This window comes from Poecilia latipinna, unplaced genomic scaffold, assembly GCF_001443285.1.
Source record: "Poecilia latipinna isolate Pla-1442-1.1 unplaced genomic scaffold, P_latipinna-1.0 Scaffold2883, whole genome shotgun sequence".
Taxonomy (NCBI): Eukaryota; Metazoa; Chordata; class Actinopteri; order Cyprinodontiformes; family Poeciliidae; genus Poecilia; species Poecilia latipinna.
In genome coordinates, this window is record NW_015115499.1 from 34,820 (window position 1) to 50,650 (window position 15,831).

At 41.7% G+C, this 15,831-nt stretch overlaps 1 protein-coding gene across 1 annotated transcript in view; it reads right to left on the reverse strand.

Moving 5' to 3' along the window:
* LOC106939472 (lysyl oxidase homolog 4-like) overlaps positions 1-15,831 on the reverse strand; it is a 37,513-nt gene that overhangs the window by 7,443 nt on the left and 14,239 nt on the right. The window contains exons 5-13 of the mRNA XM_015021871.1: positions 13,042-13,080; positions 12,753-12,960; positions 11,305-11,485; positions 6,729-6,883; positions 6,467-6,634; positions 5,755-5,917; positions 3,458-3,701; positions 1,936-2,051; positions 358-494 (exon numbers count right to left, since the gene is read on the reverse strand). Coding sequence (XP_014877357.1) covers positions 358-494; positions 1,936-2,051; positions 3,458-3,701; positions 5,755-5,917; positions 6,467-6,634; positions 6,729-6,883; positions 11,305-11,485; positions 12,753-12,960; positions 13,042-13,080 — 1,411 coding nt within the window. The remainder of the gene's footprint in view (positions 1-357; positions 495-1,935; positions 2,052-3,457; positions 3,702-5,754; positions 5,918-6,466; positions 6,635-6,728; positions 6,884-11,304; positions 11,486-12,752; positions 12,961-13,041; positions 13,081-15,831) is intronic.

The following is a 15,831-nucleotide window of genomic DNA, read 5'->3' on the forward strand; positions in this document are numbered from 1 at the left end:
AGTTGCTAAAACAAAAATCCCCCTTTTTTTTTTTCCGTTTCCCCCCCCCCCCCCCCCCACTTTCTTGCCCGACGCGGGACCTCGCTGCCGAGATCACTGATGATGTTTCAGCAAGAACAAGATTAAAAAAATAAGGATTTTCACGGCACACCTGTTCTTTTTGCCGCCCATTTTGAACGTGTAAACACGCAAATTAACTGCGTGTTAAACAGAGAGGATGGATGGATGGAGAAAGGAACAGGAAATGACGGAAAATACAGACTTCCTTTATGCTCTTCTCAAAATAAAACTCCAGATTTTTCCCCAAACTGGTCGTTCGCAGGATGTTGTTCTGTGTACTTTTCTAACCGGACTGACCTGGAAGATGTATTCACCAGGTCGAACATCTGTGATGTCCACCCACTGGCAGTCGATGTCGTGGCGGTACGTGTCCCAGCAGCCCACGGAGATGCCCTGCTGGCCCCAGTTGTAGCAAGCATATCGCTTATGGATACCTAAAGGGGTAGAAAACACAAAAAATATGGGACATAATCTATGTCACGTCTATGCGGTGCAGCGTTAGTCACTGGGTGTTAAAAATACCGGAAATAACTGGTGTGAATTTTTAAAGAATAAGAACGATCTGCAGTCAGTGAAAGATTTACATAATGAGTATAATGCTGTTTCTTTTTCCCCCTTTGTAGCGACTTAGTCTTTACTGTATAGATGATTTATATAAGCTTTCTTGTGTTTAATCACAGTTTTTTCCCCCAAACCTTCTTTATCTTTTGAAGTGGCTTTGAACAATAGTTCTCGAGACAACTTTACTTTTAAGATCTTTTTTTGATGTTTTTTTTTTCTTTTCTGTCTCCCTAACTCTGACGTGTAATTATTTCACACATAAAAAGCTTTTAGCCTCGAGGGATAAACCAGTGATTTGGCATCAAAAATACCAGACGGCTTTGCAAAGAATAGTTTTTAAAGCACATCTTTGGGCACCTTGTAATGACCCATTTGTCACAATTACGTATTTTGTTTCATTTTCTATCTAAATACCTTTGTCATATTTAGACAGCATGTGAGTTTGACAAACACAGAAGAAAATAGGAGGAGTTTCCCAAAGAGCTTTTTGCTCCAAACTCGGCACAAAGAGGAGGACCACCTGGAGGACGATGTGGACGTCAGATCTTTGCTGGGTTTTTGACCTCACTGTTCATCTGCTGTGCAGTTTTTCTTTACTTGTCCTCTCTCATTGCCAATATATGGAATAATGATCATGTACAAGAACTGGAGAGAGAGGGAATGAAAAAGGCGAGAACCGGAAATAACGGAAAGAGCTTAACCCTTTCATGCATATTGGTCATTGGTCCACTACAGTGGACAGCTGCCATTTTCTTGTGCTTCTTGTGGATTTTTATGTTGTAAATGCACACAGACCACTGAAGTGGACACTAATGCATCATAAAATACACTTATCAACTACTGGCCATCAGCTGCAAATGCAAGAAATTATTTTTGTTAAATCCAATATGGCCGACAGACAAAAAGCATGCCGACCGACCCGGTTCCTCCTTCTACTGTAGACGGTAAAAAAAAATATTGTGACATCAGATAACCCCTAAAGACCAATACTACTGATGTATTCTTCCAATAACAACTTTGTATTTGGAGAAAATTACAATTGATCACCTAAAAAAAATAAAATTATTATTTTTTTATTTTTTACAAATTTTTTTCCTACCTTTTTTTATGCCTTAAGAAATTATTTTAAAAAATGGAAAAAAAAAATCCTGACACAAAGGATCATAATTTATGCATGAAAGTGTTAAAAAAAGACCAAAGAACTCTTAATCTGAACCATCGGTCACGAACCAAAGTTCTGAGCCCTCTCAATTCTGTTTCTGAGAGGGATGATTTTTTTTTCTTCTTTTTTTTTTGCGTCTGGTCACAGCTCACCATCGGGGCAGTAGGTGTCCTCCAGGCAGAAGCTGGCCTTGTGACCTTCAGCCACCTTCGTCCCGTTGAGGGTGAGCAGATCGTAGTGGGTGAACACCTCGATACTGTGGTAGTGTCTGGAAGCACGAAAAAAATAAATACATAAATCACAGTTATAAAAAGGAAGTCAGAACAGCCTTCGTGAAAAAAATCTGTGTCTTTGTTTTTCAGTTTTTTGATTTTATATTAGATGAAATATGACGGCCATAAATGCGGCTGCGGTTCCCTGGAGGTGTCAGACGGGCGTGATGAACAGCTGGGAAGAGGCTCCTGGGAAAAAGGGGAAGATTTCACTTTCCAGTCGCGTTTCTTTGCCTCGCAGAGCAATACCCGAAGTGAAAAAGTTACCAGAACTGCGAGTGAAACCCTGTGTTTGCTGGTGGAGAAGGTAGCAATTGGGTTGTGGTCGTCCTCCTTGTTCTAGGACACAGAACCACAGCTGCTGCGATAAGAACCCGGCCGTCTGTGACGTAGGTCCTGGTCACGAGTGTAACAACTGGGTTAGCCAGTAACAAGGATGTTCATTGTAAACTTTATCTGTGTTTGTTAAATGACAGACGTTTAGAGGGTGATTACTATTTATAGACAGTAGTAGTCTATTTTATGCTGCACTCAAGGATGTCACTTCACTTTCTAAATCTTGTGTCGCCATCCATGTAAGATGGCAGAGGTTTAGTTCACAGCTGTCCAGAATTACATGGAGCTGGCGAAGCCTCAGAGCAGAGCTGGAAGGTTAAGACCACAAACTTTAACGTATTTAAGTAGAATTTCATATGTGTGGCACGAAAGAGACATAAAAGGATGAATGACTTTGAATTTTGAATAAATACAAATCTGAACAATGTGGTGTGAATTTGTATTTACTTTGTAGAACGGTAATTGTGAACTCTGCCACAGATTCTCAGTTGGGTTGAGGTCTGGACTTTGACTGGGCCATTCTAACATATGAATGTGTATTGATCTAAGCCATTCACTCAGGCCCAAACAGGATTGACATGTTTTTAGCTCCGTTCATCTTCCCATCTGCTCTGACCTGTTTACCTGCCCCCATGATGCCGCCACCACCGCCATGTTTCACCATGTTTTCAGCCACACAAAACCTGGCCACCGTGGTAACATTTTGGTCTCATCCGACCAGACGTTATGTTCTTTCGTAAAGTTTCTTCCAACAATAGCTTTTTGTTTTCTTGCCACTTTAGTTTAAGGACCAGATTTGTGGCGTGCACAATTTGAGATTGCCCTGTCAACAAACCTTCCCTCCCCTCTCTCTCTTCCACCTGAGCTGCTGGTCTCTGCAGCTGCTCCAGAGTTGCCACATGTTTCAGAGACATGTGGCAAGAAAAGAGAAAAGGGGGAGCCGAATGCAAAGGCACGACTTCACCTTAAACAGCACCTTTTTTTTAAAATTCAAATCTAAATATCCGTCGGAGGATCGAAGCATCTCTTAAACCACGAGCTCTAGGAGCCTCTGCCCCGTCCTCACCTGTGACACTGGTGCCAGACCCAACTCTCCCTGGTGGCTCGCGGTCTGAAGTCGGCCAGTCCCATGTTCATGATGCGGGAGGAGAAGCGCAACAGTCTGCGATGTCCGTAGGGCCAGTTCATCCTGGCGGCGGAGGACGACAGGCAGTTCTCCTCGTTGGCGCAGGTCAGCAGGTGAAGAGGCCGGTCCTCCAGGTAGGCCGACTCCTGGACGAGCTGGGCGTCCACCACAAGGTCGGGAGCAGCTGCGGGAAATCGTTCAGGTTCAAAACGAGAAGACATTCAATCTTGTGCTTAGCTGCTTAAAAAAAATTCCTATAAGTATGTAATCTAATCCTTGTGTTTGTTTCTAAACACTTTTCTAGTTTGCCACACTGACACACAACACCAGATGATACATCGGAGTTGAAGTTAAATCACGTGTTGAAAGATCTGAAAGTTTCTGATTTTCTGCGTGTGAACGATCTCAACAAATTCAAGAGGTTAAAATGTGGTCAAAATTTGAAGAAAAGTCTCCATTTTTTTTCCAGCTGTTGTGAATATAATATCCACCACCTGCTGGAGTAACATGGAATACAATTCCCAGCCTCTGGGAATCAGCTGGTGTTAGGATGGAGGATTTTCAGCCTGACTGACCCTGAAGTGTTGACAGCAAGTCGGAAACTCAAAAAAAGTCCATTTCAGTATATGCACCATAATAAGGCTACCAGGTTGTGGTGACATCAACGCTCAAAGTCCAAGCTGTTGCAGTCAGAGGAAGACAAAGTTGGCCGTTTTCAGTGTTTAAGGTGACGCCACAGGAAGCAGATATGTTGAAAAAGCTGTCTGAAAGAAAACTGCGCTTTCTAAGACATTTTAAAACTGGTTGCAGTTCGTTCAAACTGCAAGAGGGAAAGACTTTCAGCGGGATTAACAGAGTGCATAGTGTGGTCATCTGCAGCGAGATTGTCGCTATATTTGAATAGCTTCTAACACACAATTAGTGACTTTTTCTGGCGTTAGTGGAGAGCTTTGGAGGCTCCGACCGGTAGCGCCCCCAGAAAATCTTTAAAGGGGGAGCCAGACCAGACTAGTAAAAGCTTTACGGCGGCCCAAAATAAAATAATAAAATTAAAAGATGCATCGTTCTTAAAATTCTGGCAGTACAATTAGCTTATCACCTCGGCCACTTACAAGGCGCTCACAGGCAGACCCAGTCATCGTTCACCAGTTCCTCCCAGCAGCAATCAGACCAGCACCAGGGGAAGACTCGCTACCGTTACTAATATCACTGAACAATTTGTTCTTTTTTATTGTTGATTTCATACAAATAAATGGTATTATATGTTGATGTTTCACTGTGAGTTGTGGTAGGGTCCAAAGTCAACCAAAAAGTAAAAACAAAAAAAAAAAATCAAATCAGACGTAAGAAAATTTTAAACATGAAAGTTTAACGGACCACACACTCTTTGGACCTCTGATAACGCCTCTTAATATAGAGCAGTTGGCAGCACTGCAGGTCAGTGAATGCACCAAACTAGGCTCTAACAGGCTCAGTTTGCAACTTTGAATCATCGAGGCTTTGATGAAGTCAGACGAAGCACAGACGAGAAAGACGCAATTAAAAAGGAAATTATGTTTTTTAAGACGTGTTGAAACACAGCGGCAAGAGACAGAGAGAGAGAGAGAGACAGAGAGAGAGAGAGAGAGAGAGAGAGAGATAGAGAGAGAGAGAGAGAGAGACAGACTTTCAGCAGATATGAATGGAGCACAGCAATGTTTCTCTGTCTTTCTAGAACTGTCCTAGACATTGGGAGCCTTTTGGAAATCCAAGAGTTAATGTAGGGAGACGTTTTCTACAGCACACACAGGGACACTTTTGGTAACGCTAGCCGTGCTAGGCTAGGTGGCCAAATAAGTTGCTAGAGAGAGACTAAAATGTGATTTTGACTTTGTTTTACTCCCTGCTTTGTGTCCCTCACACACATCTCGCTCCATTGCTTGTGTTCCCACTGTGCTTAACGCCCGAAATTGGTATCGGCACAAGAACGGAAATCAGCCCCGAAATTCTGATCGGTGCATCTCCTTTCAAGATCAAAGAATAAGAAAAGTGCCAGACTTATGGGATAGATTTATAGTGTGGTTTTAAATGAACACTTTACCAGCAAGTGGAGCCAAACAGCTACGAAGCAGAAGTACCAGTGTCACGTAATACTAGTTCCCCACAAAGCCTGTAAATAAACTACGCAGTATAGCATTTGCTAGAATTTTATTTAACAGTCTCTTTGCTGCAAATGAAGTCGCTGGGTTTGGACTCACTCTCCGCACATGTCACTCCGGCGGCCCTGCCGTCTCCCCCTCGGGGACAGTAGACCTGACCGTTCCGGCGACACTGCTGGACGGACATCTCGGTGCCCGTGCAGTGAGTCCCACTCAGCAGCACGTCCCTGGCGTCGGAGGATCCCGGCCAGAACCAGGTCTCCTGAAAACACAGGAAAGTAGAGCACGTTCAAGCACAAATATAATGAGACGCTTAAGCCCTTCAGGAAAAACAACGCGGGACAATTAGGAAGAATGTGGTGCAGAGACGCACACAGTAGGCTCTACTATAAACACCAGAACACATTTTTTTATGGGCTCTATCAGTACACATTATCACATTTTCCACTCTTATTCACAATTTGAAAACTGCTTGTTAAATGTTCCAAGCAGCACCCCATCCACCCCCCTTACCCACCCCCCCAAAATACACTCGGTCTGCCGTTTCCATGCACCGCTCTATTTTGGGTTTGTTTGCTCTGTGAATTCCCCTCTTCCCCCCCTTCCGATCTCTCTTCACTTCACTTTCCCTCTTTTATTTTCAGAGCACTGGAAGTGGACGTTTGAGAAGCCTGTAATTACTGCAGGCCTCAGTAATAACACAGCACAGTCATACAAACAGCAGGATGGAGAGAAAAAGAGAGAGAGAGAGAGAAGGAACACACAAAGAACAAAAGTTCACAGACAGAAAAAGAAAACGACTAGAAGTCACCTCATGAGCTCTGGAGGCGAATCCCAAGCCGAGCTGTCGGCAGACCACCATGGCCTCGTTGAGGCCAAAGTTCTCGCTGCAGACCGAGCCCCAGCGCATCGCTCCTCCGACCTCCATCAGCACCTCCACACGGCCCTCTCCACGGTCCCTCCCGCCCGCCAGACGAATCTGGGTCCGCAGAGAGGAGCGAGCGTCGCAGTTTCAGAGCAGAGACACTCAGGCACTTTGAACATAGAAGCGCGTCTTTGTGCGTTCAACTCACGGTTGTCTGGATGCCGGTGTTGGGGACGTTGCAGCGGACGGCTACGTCTTGGGTGTGTTTGCAGGTGTAGAGTGGCACTTGTTTGTAGACACAATCCAGGATAGACCTCTCTCTGCCCGTGCACTGGACGCTGTTCATGTGGATGGGACCGGTACCTGAGGGGGAGCGGCGGAGAGACAAGACAAGAGTTCACATGCAAACTGCAAAACTGCTTAGGGTAGAGCAAACACACAGCTCTGGAAAACAAATGAAGAGATCACTTGAAATGATCAGTTTCTCTGATTTTACTCTTTGTGGGTAAATGTTTGAGTAAAATGAACATTGTCTCCAAAATAAAAAAAAAATAGCATTTACTTGCAGAAAATGAGAAATGGTCAAAATAATGAAAAAAGATGATGCAGTGCTTTCAGACCCCAAATAATACAAAGAAAACAAGTTCATATTCATGAAGAAACAACAAAACTAATGTTTTAACTCAGGGAGAGTTCAGAAGTCAATATTTAGTGGGATAACCGTGAGGTTTTCAGTGGGGTTCAGTGCAGTTGTCTCTTTAGAAATACACTTTATTATCATATTCATGGAGACCTAATAGTGTCCATAATGGGGTTGAAAAATGACAGTGACCACACTAACACTAACACTAACACTATGAAAGAAAGTGGGTCATAACTGATCAAAAGAAGACCCAGGTGGAGGTCCAGGACTGGGCTGGCCTTACGTCTTTCCTAGGGATTATATTAAACTCTTAGGATCAAAGGGTTGTGGTCCAAAAACCACGGCTTTCTAAGCAATCTAAAAAAAAAAATATTAATTTTTTTCTTCATAATTTTAATTGGTCTGTATAGCTTTGTCTTTTTGTTCCCTGCCATTTGCTTTGATTTTTATAAGCTGCTTATGTAATCAATTTTTGTTTTGTTTTTATTATTATTTTATTATTAAATACATACACACAGTAGTTTGATGATTTTTGAAAAAAAAAAACAAACAAAAAAAAACAACAACAACTTAGTGTTGCTATAATAAATTTATTTTAAAATTAAGCTGTTTTAATTTTTCATCCATTGTGCAATCGGATAAAAGGCCTCTCCAAACCAAACTCCTGGGCTGAATTTCAACCCCAGCCCGCCCCTGTATCCATCAAACCTCCAGAAATTATTGCCAAAAAGCTCGACTTTGTTTTCTCCAGACCATAATACATTTTCCAGCAAGCCTTTGGTAGACTTTTCGCTTGCTTTTGCAAATTTGTTTTTGTTTTTTAAACCAAGCTCTAACCCTATTTCTTTGTAAGAAGAGGTTTACGTTTTGCCACCCAACCTCTTGACTCATAACTTGGCAAACGTTCCCGCAGATCCTTTAATGTTGCTGCAGTTTTTTGTAATGTCTGTGTTGCAACAATGTTTTCTCAAATTGATGATGACGCTTCACTACGTCCTCGGCGTATATAATGCAGCTAAAATGTCCTTTGTGCTCTTCTAGCTGACTCATACGTTTCAGACAGAAATCCCTTTGATGCTCTGGACGTCTCCGTAAAAACTATTGTTTTGCTGTGAGAGGCGTTGTAGGAAAAAGCTTAACTCAAAAAGCTGAATTTCATTTGTAAGTATTTAGAGGCATTTTAACTGACGGTAAGTACATGCTGACTTCTACTTAACACCAACTTGAATATGGGCAATACTGAAAATAGCCACATCGTAGGTTTTTAAGAGCATGCAACCAGATTATTTTGATTACTTTATTTTGGTTCTAAGAGATTTCAGTTTAGTGTTCAGTAAAGTTGTTACAAGTTATGGGGTCACAAAAAAACTGGAAAAAGTTATGAAATTATTTATCTTGGCATTTTTGACGGTGTCTGCACACTTTCTTGTATCCACTCTATTTCCTCTAAGTAACACATTTAGTATTTTATCCACGCTCCAAATTAAGCGCAAAATAACTTATAGCAACAATACTTATTGTCTTTAATTTTATATATTTAAGAAGCAGGAGATTCAAAGGTATTCATTTAAATAACTCCTATCCTCTACTCAGCCAGTATCAGCTTCTCAAAAAAACTAAACTTATAATATTTCAAGCATTTCAACAAAGCACACTTCCTCCTAAGTGTCATGCATTTGGTTATAAACTCAAGTAAAGTAAGAAATTATCTGCAGATTTTATTTGTATTTGATGCAAAACACACAAACAATCGAACGCTGATGATGGAAAAGGGGACGTGAAGGGAACAGTCAGTGGCAGGTGAGACGTCTCCAAATCAAACTCTCTTCTTCACCTCATGCAGACTTGGTCCTGCACAAGCACACACATCAAAGACTCCAAATTGGCTTTGCAAACACAATGTCCATTAAAAGCTCAAATGCCTTCTGGACTTCTGATGTGGTTCTGGAACTCGGGACTCTGCTTTCTAGAAGCCAGACAGATGCCAAATTGCAGAATGAAGGAAGGTCTGTCTGTTAACACGTCTAAGTTTGCGAAGGTGTTTGAGGTCCTGGCAGGAGAACATTAATGCCCAATACAAGAAAAAAATATGTTGTTTTGAACTGCTTACATCTACTGCTTTTTTTGTATCACAACTGCTTATGGTCAAAAACCCTTAATCAGCAAAACAGATGCATTTTGTTTGACTTAAAAAACAAAAAAAAAGCCAGAAGACCTCAAGCAACTGTATTATTTCTAAAACTGCACTGTATTCTTTGCAAACTTCTGCTTGAGGGCCATAAGTCATTAAGGGACACAATATATATATTAATAAAATGGGAAGGAATGCATTTCTTCTTAAACTATTTGCTATTTCTATCTCTCCAATGATTATTATTGATGAGAAACATCAATCAAAAGACGGGCAAATAATTTCCCAGCATGTTTCACGTCCACTGTCTTCTCCTTTATGCTTGTTTTTGTCCTTTGTCTGACATGGGTCAGCATTTGCTGTATTTAGCCAAGCTTGATCAATTTAAATGGAAAATCAAAAAGTTGCATCAAGCTCCTGAGCCTGCAGGACGAATTCTCTTCATTCCTGAATTGTGGTTGGTGGTGGTCAACAAATTCTTCCAGAGGGTCACAAATGGCCCTGGGGCCACACTTTGAACACCCTTGCTGTAAAATATATGTAGTAACTCTTGCAATGAAGCAGTGTTTTTGAAGAAGGTACTAACTTTGTCAAACTGGAAGAGGTCTTGTCAAAAATTATGGTTGGTTTTAGGGTAAAGTAAAAATGAAAGCTGCATGATTTACTGGACAGAACAGGAAAAACTCTGTTACCTATATTGCACGCTACGCCAGTGGTTATGTGAGATGCACCACCTACAAGTGATCAAATAATGAAATAGAGGGAATATCAGGGCAGACGTGGTCAGTAGGAGTCAAAAAGGTCCTCAAGTCAAACTCCCTAGCGCTTCAGAAAACCCTGGACTTGCCCCATTTGGAGCGTACATGAAAGACCCTGAAATGGCTCTGCAAACACAAATGAATGTCTGATGTGGCTCTGAGTCTTAGAACGCTCTGCTTCTTAGAACCAAAATAAATCCCAAATTGCAAAAAAAAAGAAAAAGAAAAAAAGGAGCAAAATCTGTTAGCAAGTCTATGTTTGTGTAGGTGTGCGAAGCCCAGGCAGGAGCCCCTTAAAGCCCTGTAATTAGGCTTTAAAAAGCTGATGATGTCATCAAGTGTATAGCGTCAGGTTGTCTCCGCTGACTGCGCAGCCCCGTCTTTACGTTAACTCTTATAGATTAAAAAAAAAAAAAAAAAAGCTCGAGACGCTTGAAGCCACGTTGCTCCGTTCCGTCGCCCTGACCATGCCACCTAGTTTTATAATACAGCATTTAAAGCAGCACGCGCATGCTTTCCAAGAATTATTTCATTAAGGAAAGTAGAGAGAAGGAAATTCACCCAGACTATTAAAGAACATGCTGAGTGCTCGTTTGGGCAGAAAGATAATGGGAGGAAATGAACCTGATTACAGACTGACTGCGAGAAGAACCGCTGGAAACGAGTGTGAGAAAGTGGGGTCTCACTGCTGAGAGGGAAAAAAAAACTCGACTCCAAGACAGCCGGCTCGGAGGATGCATTTTCTCACCCACAACAAAAGCTCAACCCAAAACAAATTACGTCCGAATGTTTGCTCCTGCTCGCCACTGATTGCCTGACGTCCCGGTTTCAAAGCGGCGCGAGCTTTTTCTCAACCGTCGAGTTTATTTTGACAACAACGCATGCCGTTCTTTTGCTGCCCGGACCCTCCTAGCTTAGTTTACATTTTATATAATTGGTCATGGGGAGAGTTCCTCAACAATCAGCAGAGATCAAGCTGTAATCATTCCCACCGCGTTTGTTTGTCTTCAGAAGTGCGTGGAGATGGAGGAGCGAACTTAGGGAACGCTCAGTTGCACTGTGAGGTGTTTAGTCTAAATCACTCAGTTGCTCTGTTCCTGCTGCACATGCAGAAGGAATGTAGGTCAGTTTTGCCATTTGAGAGATAACTGAGCCAACCTAACTGAGAGTGAAATGTATCTCTGAAAGCATCAGAAAAACCTCAAACAGCATTTTGAATGCACAGGTTAAAGCGTCTCTTGTTATTGCTTACCCTGTCCGAGTTGAGCCCTGGTGAGCGCCTCCTTAGCCGAGCCATAGCCCAGTTCTCTGCAGACCACGCTGGCCGCGTTCAGGTCCCACAGGTGGTCACACACCGTGCCCCACTTCCCCTCTTTCATGACCTCGACACGGCCCTCTCCGATGCGGGGCCCGGCCTTCAGACGGACCAGAGGCTGGAAGGAATCAGATAATTAAACCGAATGACAAACTAGATTTCGGTTGTCGTATTTTCTTTTTCACAAGCCACTGTGCCGTTTTCATTCGCAACGGTTTCATAAAAGGTTTCTGTAAAAGGGGATAGATAGGTCAGCGTTTTTGACCTGGGGTTCTGTCAAAATATTCTGAGCAGATAATATCTTACCAGCTGGAGATAACTCTTACAATTTATTCATTTAGTATAAATCCGTATTAGTTTGTCCAACAGACCAAATGCAACACCAAGACGAAACCAAAGTGGACCTTTACCATCTTCAATATCGGCAAAGTGGTTGATGCAAATGCACATTCTTTAACCTTTTAGGTAGCGTCATGCTTGCTTTGCTTTTACAAAAAGGTGGATATTTATGTGCTAAACGGAGGAGGGAGGCGACACGCCAGCAATCTTCCTGTTTGAAAAACGACTTGAGAATCGAACCAACCAATCAAGTTGTTGACTGTCAGAGTCGCTACCTGGTTACACCTATATAATATCTTCACTAATTCATAATTAAAAACTAACATACAGATAAATCACCTGCTCATTGCTGGCATGACAACCGAGTACAGGTTCATAAAACAGTGTGTGCAGATGCTGCATTTTAAGTCCAATTTGACTTTAACTGGACTTCAGCTTTTATCTCTGGGACCAATTGATCTAGATTTATACTAATTGACGGCACAGAGTGGTTTACAGCATGTAGGATATTAATCTTGGATAATAAATCATCAATTATCTTAAAAGACAAACATAAAAAGTAGCATGTGACATTTTCTAAACAAGACACATTTGAAAAAAGTTAACCCGTCCCACCTAAAAGTGTAAAATGTGTTATCTTTTGAGGAAAAGGCAACAAGCTCAGACATCACTGTTTGAGTTCAATTAAAGTGGATTCTCCTCGTTAATATTATTTAAAAACTGACGAACCCGTAGTGGTGAGTGAAACATATCTTTAAAGTGGTAGGTGCCCTATTATTATTTCAACATAAAGCGGAAAATTAATTAACACCCCTCTCAGCTTATCCTTTAAAACCGTAACTTTTGCAGAAGAAAGGAAGCTGGAAAATCATTTCAATTAGCTAAACCTATTAAAAACTTACAACAAGTTTAAATACTGGAATTTCCTCAGTTCTACTTGTTTCTGAATGTTTATTAATCCGACGAGCTTCGCAGACGGCCAAGCCGCCTCGCTGTGATGTTTAAGTTCAACCCTTCATACATTTGCTTCAGTTTTCCACACTAACCGCGACAGCGGGTGGAGCGGGAGCTCTGCCGTAACGCTCGAACGGGAATCCGGGGACGCAGCGGACCACCGCGTGCATGCCCCCCCTGCACGGGACGTCACTCCTGGGGAGGGACAGCTGCGCAGGACACTGTGCTAAGGACACCTCCAGACCCTGACACTGCACCTTCTCCACCCAGTAAGCCTTCTTGGTGATCTGGGAACTCAGCCTGGGAAAGAGACAAAGCGATGTATGAAGTGCATCGATAACCGGGTTTAAATTAAATCTCTAGTTTAAACGTTGATCTTACCTTGATGAGGGATCTGCGACCTTAGAGTCCCACAGTTTCCTGAAGGACAGAGAAGGGTATTTTTTATTAGTCGGAGCAACAATGTAGCTTTACGTTAAACATACTGAGCAATCCCACAGTCCAATACGTTCCCACGGTCCCTCTTTCTCAGGCATCCTTTTCTCCAGTCCTTTTGTGCAACGTGGTCCATTAAATTTTGAATAAACAAACAAGAAGGAGGCAAAGCATGATCAAAGAGCACCTCTGAGAAATACCTAATGTGAGAAACGATTTTGATTTAGTTGAACGGTTAGAGTTTTTTTTTTATTTAAATTTTTCCTTTCATTCCTTTTCATTTTGTTAGACCTACTAGTTCTGAGGTTTATTTGTCATCCTGCCTCACTGTTTGTCTATATGTCCGCAGTGAGTGTCTGATTTGAGAAAACCATGCAACGAAAACAGAAGTTATGAATAGAGCGAAACGAGTCGCCAACAGGGGCTAATATAAATTGTCTGACTCCAACCGCTGCATGTCAATCTGTGCAGAGTTTTTTGCAGATGCCTGCCAAACTCAACAGGAATCTTTAAACTTGTGTCTAGTTTCATTGGTATTCCCTTCAGCAGGGGTCTCGCCCAACAGGGGCAGCAGTGTTTAAACAAAACGAGGCCCCGTACGTTTGGACGCGCTCCCGTGCAGAGAAACATTGTAGCTGACCGCGTGGGTCAGCCTGCGCAGCCACAGACAGGTGCCATGTGACTGACTCTTCATGAATGAACAAAGTCAGTCAGAGAGCCGAATTTAGACTTCACTGAACAACCAGATGATTCTGGTTCATGATTCATGATGCAATTAAATATTTAGCAGCCTAAAAAAAGGAGACATTTCCTCTCCAGGAAAATCCAAGCGTTCCAGTGTTTCCTAGTTATTTTGCACATGTCTGAGGCTGGATGGTTTTATGAAGAAAACAGATTAAGAATTGTTTCACCCGGACTCTTTTTGGTTTTTGATTTTTTCTTTTTTGTGGGAGCAATAGTTTCAGATAACCAAGAAAACAGAGTTAAAATCATCAGTCCAGTTTATTAAAGCCAAATAAGTGAAAACATTGTCCAGGACAACAGAGAAATAGTTTACAGTTGCAGCACTACCACGCATCCTTAAGGGACATCACAGTGTGGCCCCCGGACAACAGCATTCTACTGCTTTTACTAAGCTACGCCCTGAAGTGAAGTCATTTCCTTTACTTAGCATGTGTGTGAGTGTGTGTGCATGAAAGCAGTTAAAAGAGATAGAGAAAAATAAAACAGAATCATATATCCATAGCAGAATCAGAAATAAACAAACTTGGTTTTCTGAGGATCACACCTGAACTTAAAATATGAGTAAAAATAACATTTATCTTCATATTGTAGGCACTTCAGAATCGTGACTAGCTCAAACATCAGAGCGGATACATGGAAATGACCATGTTCTGGTTGTAAGTCAGATAATTGGCTAACTGTGCTCAAAGACAAGCTAATTGCTATTAGCAATACATGCTAATAGGAGGTTAGTAGGCTAAACAGCATTATCTGCGTGAAAGATTTTGTGAGATTCATCTTATCAGAAGTGCAAATAAAAAGTTTGTAGGTTCGCTATTACTTTAACATGTGGCAGCCATATTTGATTTTGAGCTGGGAGATGGTTAGAAACCTTTGATGCTAACAAATCTCAGTGTAACCACTTTCCAGTCAGAAAATCAGCAAGATAATTATTGTGGTCACTGACATGCTAATTTTTAGCATGCTAACAAAAACTAGCATCATCTTATTTCTTTTTATTTTAAGTATTCAAACGCTACAGAAATACATTTACAGATGTCAAACAGCATTGGGTACTGTATGACAGTCACTATCTAAATACCACATCCAGTTATGCTGGATTTTGAATTCAATTCTTTTCATTTAATTTTCATGGAACTTCCTAAGAAGTTTTTTTTTTTTTTAATTGAACTTCAGAGATTTTGACTTCTGAGGAAAAAATTAACGTAAAATCAACCCCTCCGTGGTCTTAAGACATGGAGTCATTTTGATCTCACAAGTTTTGGGGTCCAGTGGGGTTGCATTGACCCCATGTGCACCTTTACTAATTTTTCCATGTGGTTTTGGGCATTTTCTGTTCTCCTTAGCGTCACGCTAGGGCCACGTCTAGGAAACTAGAAACTACTTAAGAAAGTTATATTTCTATATTCTTTGTCTTTTTAAGAAAAACACAACAAACAGACTAATTTCAGGTGCAGCTGTTTCAACAATGTATTTCAGTATAGTTGTTGTTGGAAACAGAGATATGCAGATATGGTCCAGACTAGGGGCGCCTGCAGGATATTATCGGAGGGTACACACAGTACTAACTTTGCACCTGACCCACAACCCTAAACCACACAAATACAGGCCACATGTGCATAATGCGCATGGTCCACAAAAACATCGGCTCTAACAGGCTTTTTTAAAAAATGTATTATTATTTATTTATTTTTTTACAAATTATACTAAATAATAAAAACAGCCTATCCGTGTAATCCACGGCAGGATGGAGATTCCCAGCTTCAGGTGGTGTGTCTTTGACTTCCAGAGGAGTAAAAGGTGAAGCAACAAGTTTGCTAGATTTCTATACTTCTGGCAAAGTTTCGAATAGATTAACTTATTTAACCCTGCCGCAGTTTTAGCGCGACACTCAGGAAAAGCGCGGCAGATGTCACGGTCGGCCAAGCAGGTGACCCGTCAGCTCTTCGGTTCGCAAACACACACACACACACACACACACACACACACACA